This window comes from Periophthalmus magnuspinnatus, chromosome 20 (assembly GCF_009829125.3).
Source record: "Periophthalmus magnuspinnatus isolate fPerMag1 chromosome 20, fPerMag1.2.pri, whole genome shotgun sequence".
NCBI classification, from domain to species: domain Eukaryota; kingdom Metazoa; phylum Chordata; class Actinopteri; order Gobiiformes; family Gobiidae; genus Periophthalmus; species Periophthalmus magnuspinnatus.
The window spans coordinates 22,450,818-22,468,174 of NC_047145.1; the positions used below are offsets into that span (position 1 = coordinate 22,450,818).

A 17,357-nucleotide genomic window follows, 5' to 3' on the forward strand; every position below is an offset into this window, starting at 1 on the left:
CCTTTTTGTTATTATATAGTAATATGTGAGCTAAGTAAGTTCAAGTACTTTCCCATGTGGAGTAGTATTGAGTAAGATTGTTAAAGTCTATTGTCAGTGTTGGAAGTAACTGATACTTACTGTGGAACCGGGAATACGTGTTCTGAATACACAGTTTGAGAGAGTAGAGAGTACTTTTTTCAGAGTACAGTTCAAAGTAATCATGTTATTTAGGCTCAAACTGCACAGAATCAGCGAGAAAAATATAAAACTCAGCTCTTGTGGTGAAGCAGGTGAGATTTTAACTTCTATAATTAGGAAAGGAAGCACAGAACAAACAGTGAAACAAACATAAAGCTATTTTTAATCCTTTATATCCCTGCAGTATTCACACTATAATTTAAATACAACTCAGCGTAAAAGTATTCCAAATATTCGCAATACAGTACAAACAAAGAGTGTTTATATAAATGAAGCCCCTCCCTCTGTACCTGCTGCTGTCAGACTCATCGTTTTGGTTTTAAATGTTTGTATTAACCCTCTACATGATCCTGGGGTTTTTATTTCACTATTGTGTCTGTAAATCAAGATATGAACATTACAAATAAAGTATTCTTCCCATCACTGTGTACTGTACTGGCACTCTCCATTAAAAGATCAAATAAATATACTAAAACACCCGCTTCATTTTAATTTACAGCACATGCGCCTTCATTAACGCGTCGTAATGCTTTGGGAGGTATCTCTGGAGATAAATGTACATTTTCCCAGGTATTTTCTGATTCCCAGTCAATCCTGAAAGAAAGAGAGAGAACAAATTCAAAACTACACACTATCAGAGCCGGTGATTGGACGATTTGGTGTCTTCAATGCAATTTTTACCCAGTTTTTGAGCTGCCTTTTCAATTTTCTCCAAGGCCGACAGCACATCTCTCCCTTCTGATACAAGGACCTCAATTTCGCCGACGCTGTAGCCGAAATCGGCCTGGTCCAGATCGACCTGCACGGCGTCCTCCTTTAAAGTAAATGACCTACGGATTGTTGTGAACTCGGCAAAGCATTTCAAATTCAACTCGTTAATCCACATCTCATCCTGCGTTTCGGACTCATCACTTGTAACACTTTGGTTTTGCCCGTCTACATCTCCATCCGTCTTCTGATTTTTATTTCGTTGTGGAGTCGACCCCTCGTCTTTTAGTACCTCTCTTACTCTAAGTTGAATTTCAGCCAGATCCGTAATCTCCCTGTAGCGGGTGCAAAGTGCTTCTACCTTTGCCTGGCCTCTGCTCATCGGACATTTCAGCTCCCAGCTTCCTTTGCGTTTACGAAGCCAAAAGTCTTGCAGAGTGAGGCCGAAGTCTGCGGTATCAAAGTACTGGTCATGAAACTCACGTTGTCTGACACAATCTGTTGAATAAACAAAACAAAACAATTGCTTTGAGTTTAAAATGACATGACACAGGGATATGAGCGTGTTCGTTTGGTTAATGATAATGAAAGCTGGGTTAAATGGGTCTGTCTAGGGGTTTATGTGGATTTTGTGATGCGGCTGGATTAATATAAACAAATATTGGACCTTGTGTTTATTAAATGCACACCAACATCTGATTATTATCTTATTTTTTGAGTTTTAAGTTTATTTGAATGACATGTAAACCACAAAATCTGATGTGCGTTACCAATAGGACCCTTCGATTTTGCTGTTTATTTGTAATTTTAATGGTCTTCCACAGTGGTGCAACCTAGCAAAGTAAAAGTAGTAAAGTACTGTACTTAAGTATACATTTTCAGGTATCTGTATTTTACTTAAGTACATTTTACAGTGTGTACTTTTTACTTTTACTTGAGTACATTTAAGAGCAGTATCTGTACTTTCTACTCCACTACAGTTTTGAACTGAACTGAAAAGTAAAAGTATTTTTCTTATTGTGTGAGACCTGCTGAAAAGGCTGAGGATTTATTTTAACACGTTCAGAATTTGAGCAAATAAAATTAAACAAATAAAAACAGCTTAAAAAAACAGCTGTTTCTAGTGAACAAAATTCAGCACAAATCTTTATCAAACTCACTACATTTACATTCTTTATAAGACTCAAAATGTGTGCAAAATACTTTTACTTTTTACTCTTTACGTGCATTTTTAACTTTTACTTTAATACTTTTACTGAGGTAGAATTTTCCACGTGATACTTTTACTTTTACTTGAGCATATACTGTATGTTTTTTGCTTTGTTATCTGTATTTTTACTTAACAAAACTTAGTACTTCTTCCACCACTGGCCTTTTAACTGAAATAATAGTCAAAGTGGGTGTGTGACCGCAGAGATCACTACACACATGATCACAGCGCTGCATGTCGGCCAATAAAAATGACTAAGCTAAATGAATCCTGGCTTCTGTCCGAGGCTGAGAACATGACACAGCCACATCCTCTAATTGGGAGTAGAACCAATTACTTCAGATTGTCTTCTACACGGTATAATTTCATCACAAACACAGAAGCCTATACTCACCAGCTGTTTGCTCCAATATTCTGAGAGTTTCATCGGTGCATATAAATTTTCTTTCTACCTCAACGCTCATCTGGAACGAAAATGTAACACAAATTTACATAAAAACAGTAATATAATATAAAAATAAGTCTTGTCATTAGGCTTATATATTTGAAATTACTGATGGGAAGTGGTTTCTTGAAGGAACAACAACTCAATATAATATTATCACGTAATTACAACATATTTTAATGTTTGGAGTTATGCCAGTTCAGATTTAAGCAGCAGCCTAACGATCATAGACTGTAGGCAAGGCAAGTTTATTTATTTGTACAGCACAATTAGTACGCAAAGTAATTCAAAGTATTAAGTGCTTTACAGAAAAAGAAAGTCATTAACATTCCAATACAACAAATCAAAACATAAATAATCACAAATTATCACGATAAAATAAACATTAAAGGAGAAAAGTGCACAATAAAACCCTTTCAGTCACATGCACAGATAAACAGAACAGAGCCAGGATTTTAACATTGTCAAAGTAGAGTCCTGTCTCACATCTTCAGGAAGTGAGAGAGATTTTAGCTGCACAAAACTGAAACAATGATTTGCCATGTTTAGTCCTAGTGTAGTCCTGGTTTAGCTCCAGTTTAGTCCTGGTTAAGACCTGGTTTGAACCTGGTTAGTCCTGGTTTGGTCCTGTTTTATTTCTGGTTTAGTCAATGTTTAGTCCACGTTTAGTCCTGCTTTAGTCCTGCTTTAGTCCTGCTTTAGTCCTGCTTTAGTCCTGCTTTAGTCCTGCTTTAGTACTTGTTCAGTCCATTTTTAGTCCTGCTTTAGTACTGGTTCAGTCCTGCTTTAGTCCTGCTTTAGTACTTGTTCAGTCCTGGTTCAGTCCTGATTTAGTCCTGGTTTAGTCCACGTTTAGTCCACATTTAGTCCTGGTTTAGTCCTGCTTTAGTCCTGCTTTAGTCCTGTTTTAGTCCTGTTTTAGTCCACGTTTAGTCCTGGTTCAGTCCTGGTTCAGTCCTGATTTAGTCCTGATTTAGTCCACGTTTAGTCCTGCTTTAGTCCTGGCTATTCTTGAAGTAGACTAATTTTATCATCTTAAATTAACATTCCTCAAAGCAAAACACATTTGGACTGTATTTATGAATGAGTGACGATCCTCGCTGCATTATCGACTCGCTTCATGCTGTTGCAAAAACGTCTCTGCGAAGTATTTTATCCTAATTGCACTGTCCAGATTACATGCAGCCAGATTAAACGTGTAACCCGCTGCACACAGACACCGGCACACAATCATAATGTCACACAAAGCTGGGTAATAACACACAAAACAGCTCACCTCACACAACTGACTGATCCGCGTCCTCTAATCCAAACAAACGAGTATTAAAACAGGGCGTCAGCTCAACCTGGAGAGCCCCAAACACGCAAAACACGTTCATTTTACTCAGGCACAATTAGAGACACCTATGAGGGCATTTAAGGACCCCCACTTCCTGTCCCAGTAACAGGGCACGCACGGGGGCTACAGATGGTGCACTTTTAATCCTCACCACTTCATAAATATTCATGCCACATACCCAGTGTAGATATGCACCACACCTTAAGTTCAATCATAAACATTTAACCGGGTCCAATTAAGTTATCGCGAGAGTTTGGCGTTTTAAAAAGGCAATCAGTGCGCGCGTGAGAGTGGCAGTGCTAATTGATGAGACGTTTTTCAAGTTGTATTCGGATATCGATATGAAGCATCTATTTTAAATGTAACTCTAGTTAATGACATCTGAAAATCTGCTGAGGTTACATAAGTGCTTTTATTTGATAGTGAGGAGGGACTTGTGAATGTCAGCAATCAGCCTTGGGGGGAGCTGTGGTGTGTTTACTAGAGAAGAGGGGAAGGAGAGAGGGATAGAAGCTTAGGAAGAGAGGGAGGGGAGACAGGAGAGCAGCCAGCGAAAGAGAGAGAGAGAGGGAGAGGGAGGGAGAGAGAGAAAGAGGGGAGGGAGAAAACTTTTCACTTGTGAGGAGCCACAGAGGAAGCGAGTGTGTGGAGCTGCGACCATGCAGGTAAAAACGCATTAGCTAATTGCTCCCAACTTAATTAAACGTCATCGCGTCGCTTAATTGTGCTGCTTCGTGCGCGGGGAGAGCCGAGACCCATCGACTATCGACTAAACGACGGATCAAACCCTTTACCAGCCCGTCCCCGTGTGGAAATCCAACATAAATCCCAAACTTTTCTGCTGCTCGGCTGTGTTTTGCGTGTCCTCCTGTTCTCCACCCCCATCGAGGAGCAGAGACCGCGTCGCACGTACTCTCCCCAGCTTCAACAAGCTTTTACGCGCTGTTAATTCCTTCCAATTACGCATCGCAGCTGTTTAAATGATAGTTTTTCCGTGGGCATGTGTTGCAGGAGGACTGTTTTAGGCAGTGGTTTCGTGCGTGGAGACGGGGGTCTGCTTGACGGCGAGGGAGGAGGGCTGTGAATGTTTCCTAACACATCTGTAAGCGGAGCCCACGTTCATTAATTAAATGGCTTTAGTCGGGCTAGGCCTCAATTTGCGCTGTTGAAGAGCAGGCGGGCGGGCGGTGCAGCTCTTCATGCCCGACTGCAGCCCGCAATCACCGGGGTAAGACCCAAACCGAGCCCGTGGTTTGGGACTTGGCGGCTTGTGTTTGTGTTTTGCGCTCTCTCAGTTGGAGCAGACAGTTTCAGGGGAAAGCAGGGGGGCTGTCCACTTGGTGCTCAGTTTTTTTTTTTGAAGCTCGGTTAATTATCTGTGAGTGCTAACAGGCTAAGCTAGCAAAGTGACACGACCGTTAATAGCTCAGCCCCTTCCTTTTCTGTTTATTAATGTAATGATCGCGCAGTCGTCATTGTGAGAGCTTGTGGATAGATTAAACTGACACCACTGCTGCTTTTGAGGCTTGACATAAGAGTACGTGCATGTGTGTGTGGTTATTTTAACTAAACTTGGAGCTAACGAGCCATTCCTGAGCTCAACTGTAATGCGGCGGTGCGGGGCTAGCCTGCTTAGCCTGCTAGCTAATTGATTCATCTCTGCGTGGCATGGCTAATTAGACTGCTCATTAATTAGCCAGCTTAAAGCGCGGACAGGCGAATGTAGCTCTATCACGGCTTTTAATTACAACATTTAACGTTTGTCGAAGAGTTTTAAATCCCGATACACGCTGTAGATATGGACTTGTGGAGTATTTTGTGCTCTTGTACCCGCGCTAGCTGCTAATTGGCACGACAAGGAAGTGAGCCCAGATACTGTAAAGGCATTCCTCTGTGCTGCTGTTGTTACTGTCCAAGCAACCGTAAAGTTTATACAACCAATTAAACCTTATTGTTAGAGGACGTTTCGCGATGTTTTCACGTTGTATTCTCATAAAAACATTGCACTCATTGATGTTTAACTTAATAGTGTTTGTGATTTTCCCTGCAGCATATGCCCCTTTGCCGTTTTGCAGTTTGTAATCCAAGCTCTACCATGTTTTTTTTTTTTTTTTCCCCACAGCTTCCCGGAAGTTTTGTGCGCAGCAGAACAATGATTATGAGCTGTAATCTGAGTTTTAATGCTAATGAAAGAGTATAGCCTATAATGAAATCATTCTGGTGCAGTTTCTATCCAGAGTAACAGCGTGTTGGCTTGTGGTCTGTTTGCTAAACGCTTACTTGGCTAAATTCCTCTAAAGTTGCAAGTTGGTGCAGCTATATTGTTAGTGAATAGATTTGAGAAGTCCTTATACCCCAGAGAAGCCTTTTGTTGTTCCCATTTTCTATTCACTGTGCAAATGACACCAGTCTGTATCTTCATCTGATTGGCTAAACGGTGTAAACTGCATAGCGCATCTATACACCTCTCAGTCTGATAGGCCCAACGTTGAAATGCTTTGTTGTAATGCAAACACTATTTATACCACCCTGCATTGTTTTTGCACAAGTTGTCCTCCTGTGTAAATTATAATGGCGTCTATATTCTCTTCAACAGCCCATGCCAGAAAGAATATTAACTTCTATTTATATTTGCCAGGAGGAGTCTGGAGAGACGGTGAGCAGTGAATGCAGTGGGGTGACTCTGTGGCTATGCCCCCTGTGTCAACAAGGACAAGCAGACCGGTCGTCCTTATCTTTGCACCTTACTGACCAACACAGCGTTCTTCCATCATGTGTTGAGAGGCTGCTGGACATTGTGAGTTTTTAAAAAGCAAAGAAAACTTGATACTTGAATGGGTGACTTCACATGACGCAGCACTGAATGGAAAAGTGAAGCGTATCGTATGGCAAGAGAAGTATAAAACGGAAATAATGATTTTCCTCCTTATTAAGCATAATTTTGTTTTATTTTACCTCATTAAAATGCGTTTATCAGTTTCATTAACATAAATATGCTGTGGTAGAAGAAGTACTTACTGTTACTGTTATTTTAGTAACAGTACAGATACCGGAGCAAAAAAATACTCGGAAGTATCACAAGGAAAACTTTTACTAAAGTATAGTAAGGGGAAAAAATTCAATTCTGTCAACTGGACAAAAAGTATTTTTCTATTTTTTGGATGATGCCTGTACGACTTGGGATTTACACACACTGTTTAGCAAAAGTATTGAAATACCTGGTAACTTGTGCTAAATCCTTTTACTTTTTAAGTCCTGTTTTTCAAATGTAGTGATTTTAATAAATAGTTGAGCTGAATTTTGTTCAACTTAAACAATTGAATCAATTTATTTTTCTAGTCAATTTTGTTTTTTGGGTTTTTTTTGCTCAAAATTGATAAAAGTAACAGACTTTTTAGCAGGTCTCAAACCATAATAAAAATATGTACTTTTTAGTCCAGTTCAAAAGTGTAGTGGAGCAGAAAGTACAGATACTTTCAAATGTAGTAAAGTAAAAAGTATCCACTGTAAAATTTACTTAAGTACAAATTTTAGGCATTTGTTCTTTATTTAAATGCTTAACTTTACTACTTTTACTTCATTACATTCCAACTCTGTAAACAAGACATACTTTTAATCTGAGCAATTTAACACACAAATGTCATTGATTCCTGGAAAGTCTGAACTCTGCTCCTGTCTGGGGCTTTTAATCTTCAGGTCGTCAGCCAATACTCAAAGCTGATCACTGATTTAAAATGAGTGAATCTTTGTTTGAATACAATTACATTAATAGGACAGTGCTTCTTCTGTTACGTCTGTTTTGGTTTGTGTCTTTTTTTTAATCTTTGACTAACAAATGCATAAAAGCTTAAAGTATTTATGAAAAACTTTAATTTATGCCTTCAGGGCGAGATGCAAATTAAAGGCAACGATTGCTATGTGTAATATAACCACAGTGGATGAGTCACGCCCAAATGTTGTTGCCTAAAAATGAACTCTAGTTAAAGCAGCCGTTGCATAGTTTTACTGACTTATGTCTCCTTTGTTTTACCTGAACAGGCTGGTCTAAAACAAGCAGCTCGTGCACATGAAGCCACTGGTGCTCAAAGCTCTTCAGGTGACTTTTCTTCTCTTTGATTTTAATTACTTTGTGTACCAATTGTGCAATACAAAGTGCTTTAGAGAATAAAGACATTAAAATCGCACAAATCAAAACAAAATTAATCATTAATCATAAAATTAACATTAAAAGTGCAGAGGCAGAATAAAGCCCTGCACAGCTAAACAGAACTGTTTGAGCCTGGATTTAAACATTGTTAAAGTGGAGGCCTGTCTCATCTTCAGGAAGAATGTTGCAGGTTTTAGCTGCAGAAAACTCTGATTCCCCTGGTTTAGCCCTGGTTTAGCCCTGGTTTAGCCCTGGTTTAGCCCTGGTTTAGCCCTGGTTTAGCCCTGGTTTAGCCCTGGTTTAGCCCTGGTTTAGCCCTGACTCTGGGCACCACCAGGAGGCTGGTCCCTGAAGTTGTTAGAGAGCTGGATTGTTCATATGGCTCTAAAACTTTTACATTTCAAAGGGATTAAAACTAGATTAATCACCATTCATCATCAATGATTATTGAAATAATCAAGAACAAACGTAGTTATCAGTAGTTGTCATAAGTAGTATTCACAGACCTGTGAAAGCACAGACCAGTAAATGGTACAAAAATAACACATGTGGTTTTAATGAAAAAAACAAAAACATGTTTGTTTTCCTACAAATCCTGCAAAATGACTCAAAATGTCTAACAAATTTTAATACTGACACTTTTAATGAAAATAATTGTTAGTTGCAGCCCTGGTCTGTAAAACATTCTTTTTTTGACAAAACTTTGAACTCTTTTACCTGTAAGTCATTGTGCATCGTTTATAACGTAACTGTTATAATCACGTTGTTAAATCTGATCTGTCTGCACCTACAGATGCTGCATCTTCAGATCTAAAAGAAGACCTCAGTTCAGGCCTGTGTCCGTCGAGCGAGAGTTCAAACTCTGCCGAAACGAGTGGAGAGAAAGAGATGGAGGAAGAAAAAGTATCAGAACAGGAGAAAGGGGAATCGCAGCTCAAGCCAGAGGAGGAGGGACCGCACCTAACAGCAGCCAAACAGCCAGCTACATCTGTAAAGGCAGAAATACCAGATGCTACTGAAAAATCAGATGTTAAAAAAGTGCCATCTGAAAATGATACAAAGCCTTTCAAATGCTACGCCTGCCTGGAAGCATTCCCCAACAAAACTGCTTTAAGTGTCCATTATAACTCCGCAGGCCACATTCAGAGGATGAAGACGGGCGGGGACGCTGATTCACAAAGCCCCCCGGCTCCCGCCCTATCACGGCCATTTGTATCAAACAAACCCTACCAGTGTGCGATATGCAGAGTCTCCTACAACCACGCCATCACTCTCGAGAGCCATATGAAGTCTGTCTTGCATCAAACGCGAAGTAGAAACGCAGGCATAGTCGCAAACAGTACCGTGGCCACTAGTAACACCACAAGTGTCCCGAAAACTGTGTCTAACAAATCTGGGAACGGTCAGTTGGTCAGCGCGGCTCCTTCTCCTTCGGGTTTGATGAAAGAAGGAGAGCAGATTCAGACTTCCCAAGTGGCCACCTCTCTCCTCACCTCCCCTGTGGCTTCTACACAGGCCGTCTCTGCCTTCCTCACCCTTTTAACATCCAGCCCCAACACCCTGTCCCACTCCATCCTGCCCTCCCTGTTCGCAGCCGGTACTGCGGGTGCCGCTGCGCCTCAGCTCGTGCCTCAGCCTCAGATGGTCATGCCCTTGATTTTAAACGGGCTTCAGGCTCAAACCCAGCAGCTCCCAGAGAACCAGCAGAGCCAGCTCCTCACACAGTGTGTGCCATTCGTCGGCCTCAGCGCAGCCCAGCAAGCTCTCCTATCCCAAAGATTTAGCAGCTTACAGAGCCAATGGCCCTCCGCGGGGGTCCCTCCAAACATACAACCCAGTTCTGAAGAGCAAAAACCCATCAAAAGCGAGAGAGAACAAGATGAAACTGATGAGAAAAATTCAGACCAGTCCAAGGCTAGTAAGGGTAGAAATACAGTGAGTATTAAAAAGGAGGAAGAGGATAGTGGTGAAATTGCTCAGAATCTAAAAACCAGAGTGATGGTTGAGCTTAATGAAGACAATGGTGCGGAGCGTAGAGATGGCACAACAGATGGAGACGGCTCTACTAATCAGTTGGACCTGGAAGGTGATAAAGCGACGAGCCTGACTCTCTCCCCAGCGGGCGCAGACAAGAGCCTCCGCAATAACAACCTCTCGCCTTCTGTGTCTGTGCCCAGCAACGCCAGCCTGAGTCCGGTCAATTTTAACCTCACACTTAGCCCTGATTCTACCCCTCAAAAATCACAGTCAGGTACCAGCCCCTGCGGTTCACTTGGCACCCCTAAAAGCAGCCCGAGTACAAACGCCTTAACCAAAATCAGAAGTAGGTCAGTCTATCGGGATCCACCGGTGTTGTCTGAATTTCAAACGGAGGTGCTGTGGGCATTCCTAGAGTCCCGTAGTGAAGCAGACGCGGCTAGCCCTCCCCGAGAAGACTGCGAGGCGCTGGGCAGAGAGGTGGGCTTATCTGAGGACGAGGTGCGGAGATGGTTAACACACGCACGACTTCACAAACAGAGGCCGAAAGCGGGTGGTTTAGAGCATTTGCAAGCTTTGGCGAGACAGATTCAAGTGTCTGATGATGAGGAAGAGCGCTCGCTTGTGATCGCAGAAGGGGAGGAGGAAGACGTAGGTGGTGGGGTGGTGTTAGACTTGTCTAGTACTAGAGCAAAGCGTAAACGGAAGCACTGGGGGAAGGAGGGCCGCGGGGATTCCTGTCTCACATCAGACTCTGAAAATGAGGTTTACACTTCTGTCATAGTTTCTGATGAGGAAAGTCAGAACGGTAGTAGAGTAGAGAGTCCGGCTAAAGAGGTGGCTCAGCATACTGATAAAGGCGCTGCGGGTGGGAAGGTGTTACGTTCTACAACTGTATTTTTGTCTGATGCAGAAGAGGAGTATGAGGATGAGGAAGGAGGAGGGACGGGTCGTAGGGCTAAAAAACGAAAGGGAGAGTTTGAGAAAGATGAACATGAAGGGAAAAGGGAAAGGCAGGATTCAGACGTGGATTTGGAGTTGGAGGCTCAAGGAGATCCACCAAGTTCACAGATTCAGGCTCTGAACATCTCAGCTGGAGCTCTCCACTCTCTGCCCTCGTCTCTGGCTTCCTTCTCTCCTCAGTTCCTCAGCCCGTATGTCCTCTCCCTCAGCCCCTCTATAGTTGGAGATGCAAGCAAAGTGCCAGTGTTTTCAAATCCGCCACCTATTGCGCGCTTTCCCAACTCACTCCTGTCCCAGTCGCTCTCGCATAACCAAACTGCTCTTTACATGGCCAACGGTGGGGACAGTGAGGGAGCTCTGGATCTAAGCATGGGGAGCAGTTCAAAGTCGCCATCTTCCGCAGCATCTTTGGCTGAAAAAATTGCGGAGCAGAAAGGACAGTTACTTGATTGGCTTGGCTTGACGCCCACCTCAAAGGGGCTGGTGGTCGTTCAGGTTAAGCCTGAATCAGCAGCGCCCACTTCCAATAGTGGCATGAATCTTGTCAACTGCAATAACATGACAAAGTCTGCCATTTACATGAGGGCTGCAGAGAAGATGAACGCATCTCTGTTGGAAAAGGAACGGGAAAAAGACCAGGGAGGCGAACAGGACTCTCACGGTGGAAGAAAGGCCAAAGGGAAACGATATCGAGACATGCGTCGCTCACGGACAATTATCCATGCGGAACAACTCGATATTCTGTACGGATGCTATTTTAAAGACCCAAATCCTGGGAAACATGAATTTGAACAAATTTCGGAATGGGTCCAACTGCCAAAGAAAGTTGTCCAGATTTGGTTTCAAAACATGAGGGCCCGGGAGCGGAAAGGTGAGGTCCGATTTATTAGTGACGGGACTCTGGCAGCAGTTGGCAAACCTTTAATCAAATTTACCTGGCCTCTAGCCAAACCTATATTTTCAAAGAAGCCGCCAACCCCCAGTAACAATAATACTGGGGGCATTGCAGCTGCTCCTATTGTCCGCACTATGATAAAACCAGATCCAGATGCACCCATTGTACGCACTATGATCAAACCAGATCCAGATCCCGTGAAGGGGGTGAGCAAACTGACAATGGTGAAGAAAATTATCCCAATTAAACCCAAGGAGATGGTGTCCTCCGCTACAGCATCCCCTCCCTCCGCAGCGCCAAAGACCAAGTCCGAAACCACCAGCAACGTTACAATGGTTAAAGTTACTCCCAAAGTCAAGAACCCAGTCATCCTACCACCATCCCCTAAAGACCCGCCTGCAGCGCTCCGGCCGGCTGAGAGGAGAAAGGTGGAGGAGGAGGAGAACGAAGAGGAAGTGACCGACGACGAGCGAGATCACGAAAACCAAACGACTCACGGCCCAGGAAGCACCAACCGCATGGTGCCCAAACTGCCCACTACACCCATCAACAACAGGCCTTCTTCCACCACAGTCTCGCAGAAACAAAACGGCCTCAACTACTGGACGCCAAAAGTCCCCATTAAGATCAACACTTTGTCTAGAGAACAGCTCGCCCTCCCAACACACCTGCCGCCGCGCTGTCTCGCCCCTCCTCCCACGCCAAATATCGCTCCGGTCAGCCCTAGTACCCCCAAAACGGCAAAAGTGACCAGTCCCACTAATCCCCCGGCAAGTGCGAAATCCAGCCCGACGGATAGCAACTTTCTGTCCCACTCTTCAAGCCGTAGGCCACGCACTCACCTGTCCTGCCTGCAGCTGTCCATCCTGCAGTCCTGCTATGAGACCTGCGCTCACCCAAACTGCCTGGAGTGCGAGGCCATCGGCACAGAGCTGAACCTACCGCTCAAAGTGGTGCAAATCTGGTTCCAAAACACAAGGGCCAAAGAGAAGCGCTGGAAACTGCAGCAAGAGAAAATGGTAAGAGTGTGCGTTTACTCTTTTTAAAGCTACACTATGCAATTTTTTTTTTGGTTTCCTTCTTGTCTCCATGGAGATGTTATCGCTTTGCCTGGAATGTTCAACCGTATGGCAATAAACTTGTCCAGCTTTCCCAAAAATATCTTGGGAAAAGCCTCAAGTGAGAGCAGGCTCGCCTCTCCGCAGATGTGACTTCTTAGTTGACTTGTCACCTGGTCGTCTCTTTATAGGTAGATGGAATAATCCCCAGTACAATATTAAACTCCAAGTGGCGCAACATCTCCATGGGAATGAATAGAAAAGTTATAGTGCGCTTTTTATAATTTTGCAGATAAAAACAAAGATCGACTTGACGGAATCTGTAGTTTTCAATAAATCTTTAGCGTACACACATTTATATTTCATCTCTCAACCACACTGGCCCCAAGTTTGAAAATGTGTTGTTACATAATTGAATGTAAGAATTTCATAATCCTGACATCGCCAACTGCTTTGAATCAGGACTTTTCAGGCAGTTTAGTCTTTAGTTTAGAATAGGTCAAGTTTAGTTTTGCGTTGGTGTTTCGTTGGCTCTAAACACAACAGCACCAGGGAAACTCACTGTTAGCGTCACTACTTCCTGTCCGTTTGTATCTGAGGTTTTTGCTGAGTCACACTAAAGTGAATAAATATTTAAAGGCAGTGGACAGAGAGCTGTGGATGGATGTCACTGATGAAGTTTTAATTTTATTTGTGTAGGTTTTATCATGCTTTCAGAGGACACTTCAGTTTGTAGCATTTTAATATTTGTCATTTCTCAAAAATTCTCTTTGTAAACACACGTTTTCTTCATATAACACTGTATGACAACCAAATTATTTTTATGTTTTAATTTTATGGTTTTGATAAAAGGTTAGCTTTGAGTCACAGACGGCTAGCTAGCATGCTACTGTGAACAAAGCCTATTGGTAATTCATTAATGATGTCTGTAGCTGTATTTAATTTAATCAATGAAAACGAACTTCATTTATCAAAGTTGATTATAGTAACTAATATAAGTAACTGACCAGTCTTTCTAGTTTAGTTTTTATTTGAAGGGACAATTTACAGAGAGACTGAGCTAATAAAAAACAGCTGTTCTGCACCAGATTAGAGCGAAAGAGCTACTTTCCATCTGCAGGTTTAGATTTACAGAAATAAATTATACACTGCAATTATATTTAGTAAACAATAAGAACGATTCTCACTGTCCACTCTCTGACCCTTGCACACGGATGAAGTACTCAAGTTTAAGTAAAAGTACAGATACAGAGGTAAAAGTTTACTCAAAAGTATCACATGAAAAAATCTAAGTGAAAGTCAGCTTAGTACTTATTTTAAAATGTACTTTGTTACTTTTTACTCTTAAATGTAGTGATATTAATTAAAAATTGCACATATTTTGGTCACAGAAACAATACGAATCAATGTCTTTATTTCCTTAGAATTTTTGGATTTGAGCAAAATTGAAATGCACAAAGCTTGAACTCGAAAACTTTAGTCAGGATGTTTCCACGAACATGGTAAAAATAACCCCTCAAATCATATGAAAAGTAATTTTTACTTTTCAGTTCTGTTCAAAAATGTAGTGGAGTAGAAAGTACAGATACTGCTCCCAAATATACTGAAGTAAAAGTAAAGTATTCACGGTAAAATGTACTTAAGTAGAATTTTTAGATACCTGTGCTTTAATAATTTGACTTTATTTTTCCACCAGTAGCATGAGGCATTTCCAAAGTCACGAGTTTCATCTTGTTCCCACCTCTTCTGTTTCTAGACGACTCCATCAGGTGAGAAGATCGACACGAGTTCAGGGAGCTATCTCCAGTACAGCGCGCTCAAAGCCAATCGCCCCATCCTTCCAAAACCGGTCCACCTCAACATCAGTGTGTCTGCCTCTTCCCCGGTGGAGGGTCAGTCGGCCAAAGAGCTCCTGACCGGCCACTGCGATGTTTGCGACGTGTCTTTTGATTCTCGCGCTGCAGCCAGAGAACATGTTTTCTCCCAGTACCACCTGGCCACCCTGAAAACCACTAACTGCGGTCAGCCCGTGTCACTCATCAATAAGAACGGGACCGGCCATAGTGGATCCAGCGCTGGTACCGGGGCGACTCCACAAACAGCCACCACCAGCAGTTAAAGACTCAGATCAGAACTGGTCTGCACATAAACTATTTGGACCCATTTGGGCATCTCAGATTTTAAGCCAACAAGAGCTCTAATCTTCAAAAGCTAACATGATTTTAGTTTTTGACACACTCTCTCCCTGTACCTGCAATCCCTCACTCACCCCTCACTGACTTTTCATTAAAATTCACTGACTGCTGCTGCCTGACGAGTGAAGAACACTGCTCCCTAAATACTAATCGAACATTTTGGTCCTAACCCTGTGGCTATATATTACCTTTCCTATAATTTGTAAAGGTTCAGCTTTGACCTGCTTGAACACAAGACTGATGCAACAATTATTCTTCTGACCGAGCGGCCATTTTGCGATGGGCTCACACTTTTGGGATATAACAGAGGACTTTCGTTAGCAGTTTGCGCCTGTGGATTTAATTTCTTATGCCTACCTGTTGAGCTTCAGTATAATATAAAGTGACTGACCTATAGGCAGAAGAATGAGTTTTCACTATCACTTTACATTTGCTTCTGGGGTGATATCTACCTATTTGTGATATAAGAGGTACTTTGACAAGAATAGGGCTGTTGAGTTGTGTCCAATTTAAATGTCCTAAATTTCATGACAATCCTAATACACAGGGCAAAAATGAGTTTATAATCGTGGCATACCGCACTTTGGACACATTTTACACTGCGGGATGTTCTAAGCATTCTGATGCAAGTGTCTTTCTGGAAAGATGCAACAATGCATGGTGGATGCCTTAATCTCGTCGAATGAAATGATTTTGCTAATAAAACTGCTTTAGAGGTGCGCTGGATGTGCGAATAAGAAGTGATCAGAGTTTGTAAATTTAGAAATACTGTTTTGAGTTTTACTTTTTAAAAATAATCTCAATCTGTCAGATGAAATAATTGAACTGTGTGTTAAAAGGCTGTGTCTGCAGATTTTATTTGTATGAATTTTGGATCCTGTGGAACTCCCCTAAAATAATGTGTCCTTTTTGAAGCTCCTTGAAATCGCTGGGACTTCACCTATTTAAAGGTGCAAAGGATAAAACGGCCTTAAAGAGACAGCACCACGTAGTCTGTCCAGGTGGTCCTCCTCCGTTTCAACCACGTCTGTCACCGCTCACCCACTTTCTACTGTTTCATTTCTCTAGTTTGTATTTACGTTGTGCGTGTCTTTTTATGTAGATATTTATTCATACATTCATCCAATTCGACTTTGTCAGGTCAAAAGCCAAACGTCAGACATGTTGAGGTTTGTTTTCCATGGCCTCCATATTGTTTTTAGTTTTGAAACAGTTACTAATTCTGGGATTGTATGTGCTGTGAAACCTGATGTGTTTATGTGTGGAAACAAAGAGCGGGAGAACGTGGGGTGTCTGTAGCGTCCCTAAGGGATTATAGACGCTCAAATTAACCAAGCAAATTTGGAACTTTTATAACTTGTCGACTGAGAGATAAGATGGTGCTGTTTTGAAGGATGCAGAACTTGCTAAAGATGTTTTCCTTCAGTTAAGTTGTATATTAATGTTACTATCAATAGTTTTAACAAAATGCAAAACTAAAAGCTAAACTTTTGTAAAGAAATATATAAAATAACTGATTCCAAAGTAATCCTTTCTTCGCTTTGTCTTTTGAAAAACCAAAAAGCAATCTTAGGTTGACAGAGCGCAGGACAGGTGTTTGTAAATGCAAAACTGTACAGGATGTCCCATGGCTTGACACTTGCACTAGTCCACATTTTTGCACAAGCTACAGACATTTCAACATGAACACGTCTTTAACACTCACTCGGTGTTGTTTGGGGGATAATCTCTCTTTTCTTTTTGGAGAGTTAATTATTTGTACACCTAATGTAACTTGTGAAATAAGCATGGACTGGAGTGAATCTCAGTAGTGGGATCCCACACGCACACAGCAAACATGGTGTTGCACTGTCCAATCTCTAAATGGGTTTTTATGGAGATCTGCTTTTTACTTTTGCGTTTGTCACATCGATTATCACTATTGTTATAACTGTACTACTACTTATATGATTAGCATTACTACTCCTCACTGTTTATCATTATTATTGATCCATAATGGGTTTTTTAAGCCACCTCCGCTCGAAAGGGTATGGTATTCCTATGAACATTGAACAATAGTGGCAGTGTTGTTATGACTTGTTAGATTTATAATTAAGCTTATCTTTTCCTCATCACTTGTACCTGCCTTTTGTGTTTGGTCTCCATTATGCTTTCTTTGATATACAGAAAAAATAAAATCAGTTAAACAACAAAAGCAACGTTTACTTTTGTCGTAAATCGAAAACAAAAGGTCATCTGGG

General features: G+C 41.9%; 2 protein-coding genes across 3 annotated transcripts; one reads left to right on the forward strand and one right to left on the reverse strand.

Annotated features, from left to right (window-relative positions):
- Positions 1-321: 321 nt before the first annotated feature.
- thtpa (thiamine triphosphatase) lies at positions 322-3,948 on the reverse strand. The gene is made up of 4 exons (XM_033985737.2): positions 3,820-3,948; positions 2,493-2,562; positions 862-1,386; positions 322-774 (listed from the first exon to the last, which is right to left on the reverse strand). The coding sequence occupies exons 2-4, from the start codon at positions 2,560-2,562 to the stop codon at positions 674-676; spliced, it is 696 nt and encodes a 231-aa protein (XP_033841628.1). The 5' UTR covers positions 3,820-3,948; the 3' UTR covers positions 322-673.
- Positions 3,949-4,442: 494 nt separating this feature from the next.
- Positions 4,443-17,311, forward strand: zfhx2 (zinc finger homeobox 2). 2 transcript variants are annotated; one of them, XM_055230221.1, is made up of 5 exons: positions 4,443-4,547; positions 6,521-6,679; positions 7,921-7,978; positions 8,823-12,883; positions 14,679-17,311. In XM_055230221.1, the coding sequence occupies exons 1-5, from the start codon at positions 4,542-4,544 to the stop codon at positions 15,039-15,041; spliced, it is 4,647 nt and encodes a 1,548-aa protein (XP_055086196.1). In that variant the 5' UTR covers positions 4,443-4,541; the 3' UTR covers positions 15,042-17,311. The 2 variants fall into 2 exon arrangements, with proteins under 2 accessions (XP_055086196.1, XP_033841617.2); XM_033985726.2 differs by lacking the exon at positions 4,443-4,547 and adding an exon at positions 4,614-4,984.
- Positions 17,312-17,357: the final 46 nt, after the last annotated feature.

Excerpts from the sequence above, each read along its gene's own strand:
- thtpa (XM_033985737.2), bottom strand. The coding sequence starts at position 2,562 with ATGAGCGTTGAGGTAGAAAGAAAATTTATATGCACCGATGAAACTCTC. Across the intron at positions 1,387-2,492 it reads AATATTGGAGCAAACAGCTG|ATTGTGTCAGACAACGTGAG; the intron begins GTGAGTATAGGC and ends TTTATTCAACAG. Across the intron at positions 775-861 it reads AAAGGCAGCTCAAAAACTGG|GATTGACTGGGAATCAGAAA; the intron begins GTAAAAATTGCA and ends TCTTTCTTTCAG.
- zfhx2 (XM_033985726.2), top strand. Across the intron at positions 6,680-7,920 it reads TTGAGAGGCTGCTGGACATT|GCTGGTCTAAAACAAGCAGC; the intron begins GTGAGTTTTTAA and ends TTACCTGAACAG. Across the intron at positions 7,979-8,822 it reads TGGTGCTCAAAGCTCTTCAG|ATGCTGCATCTTCAGATCTA; the intron begins GTGACTTTTCTT and ends CTGCACCTACAG.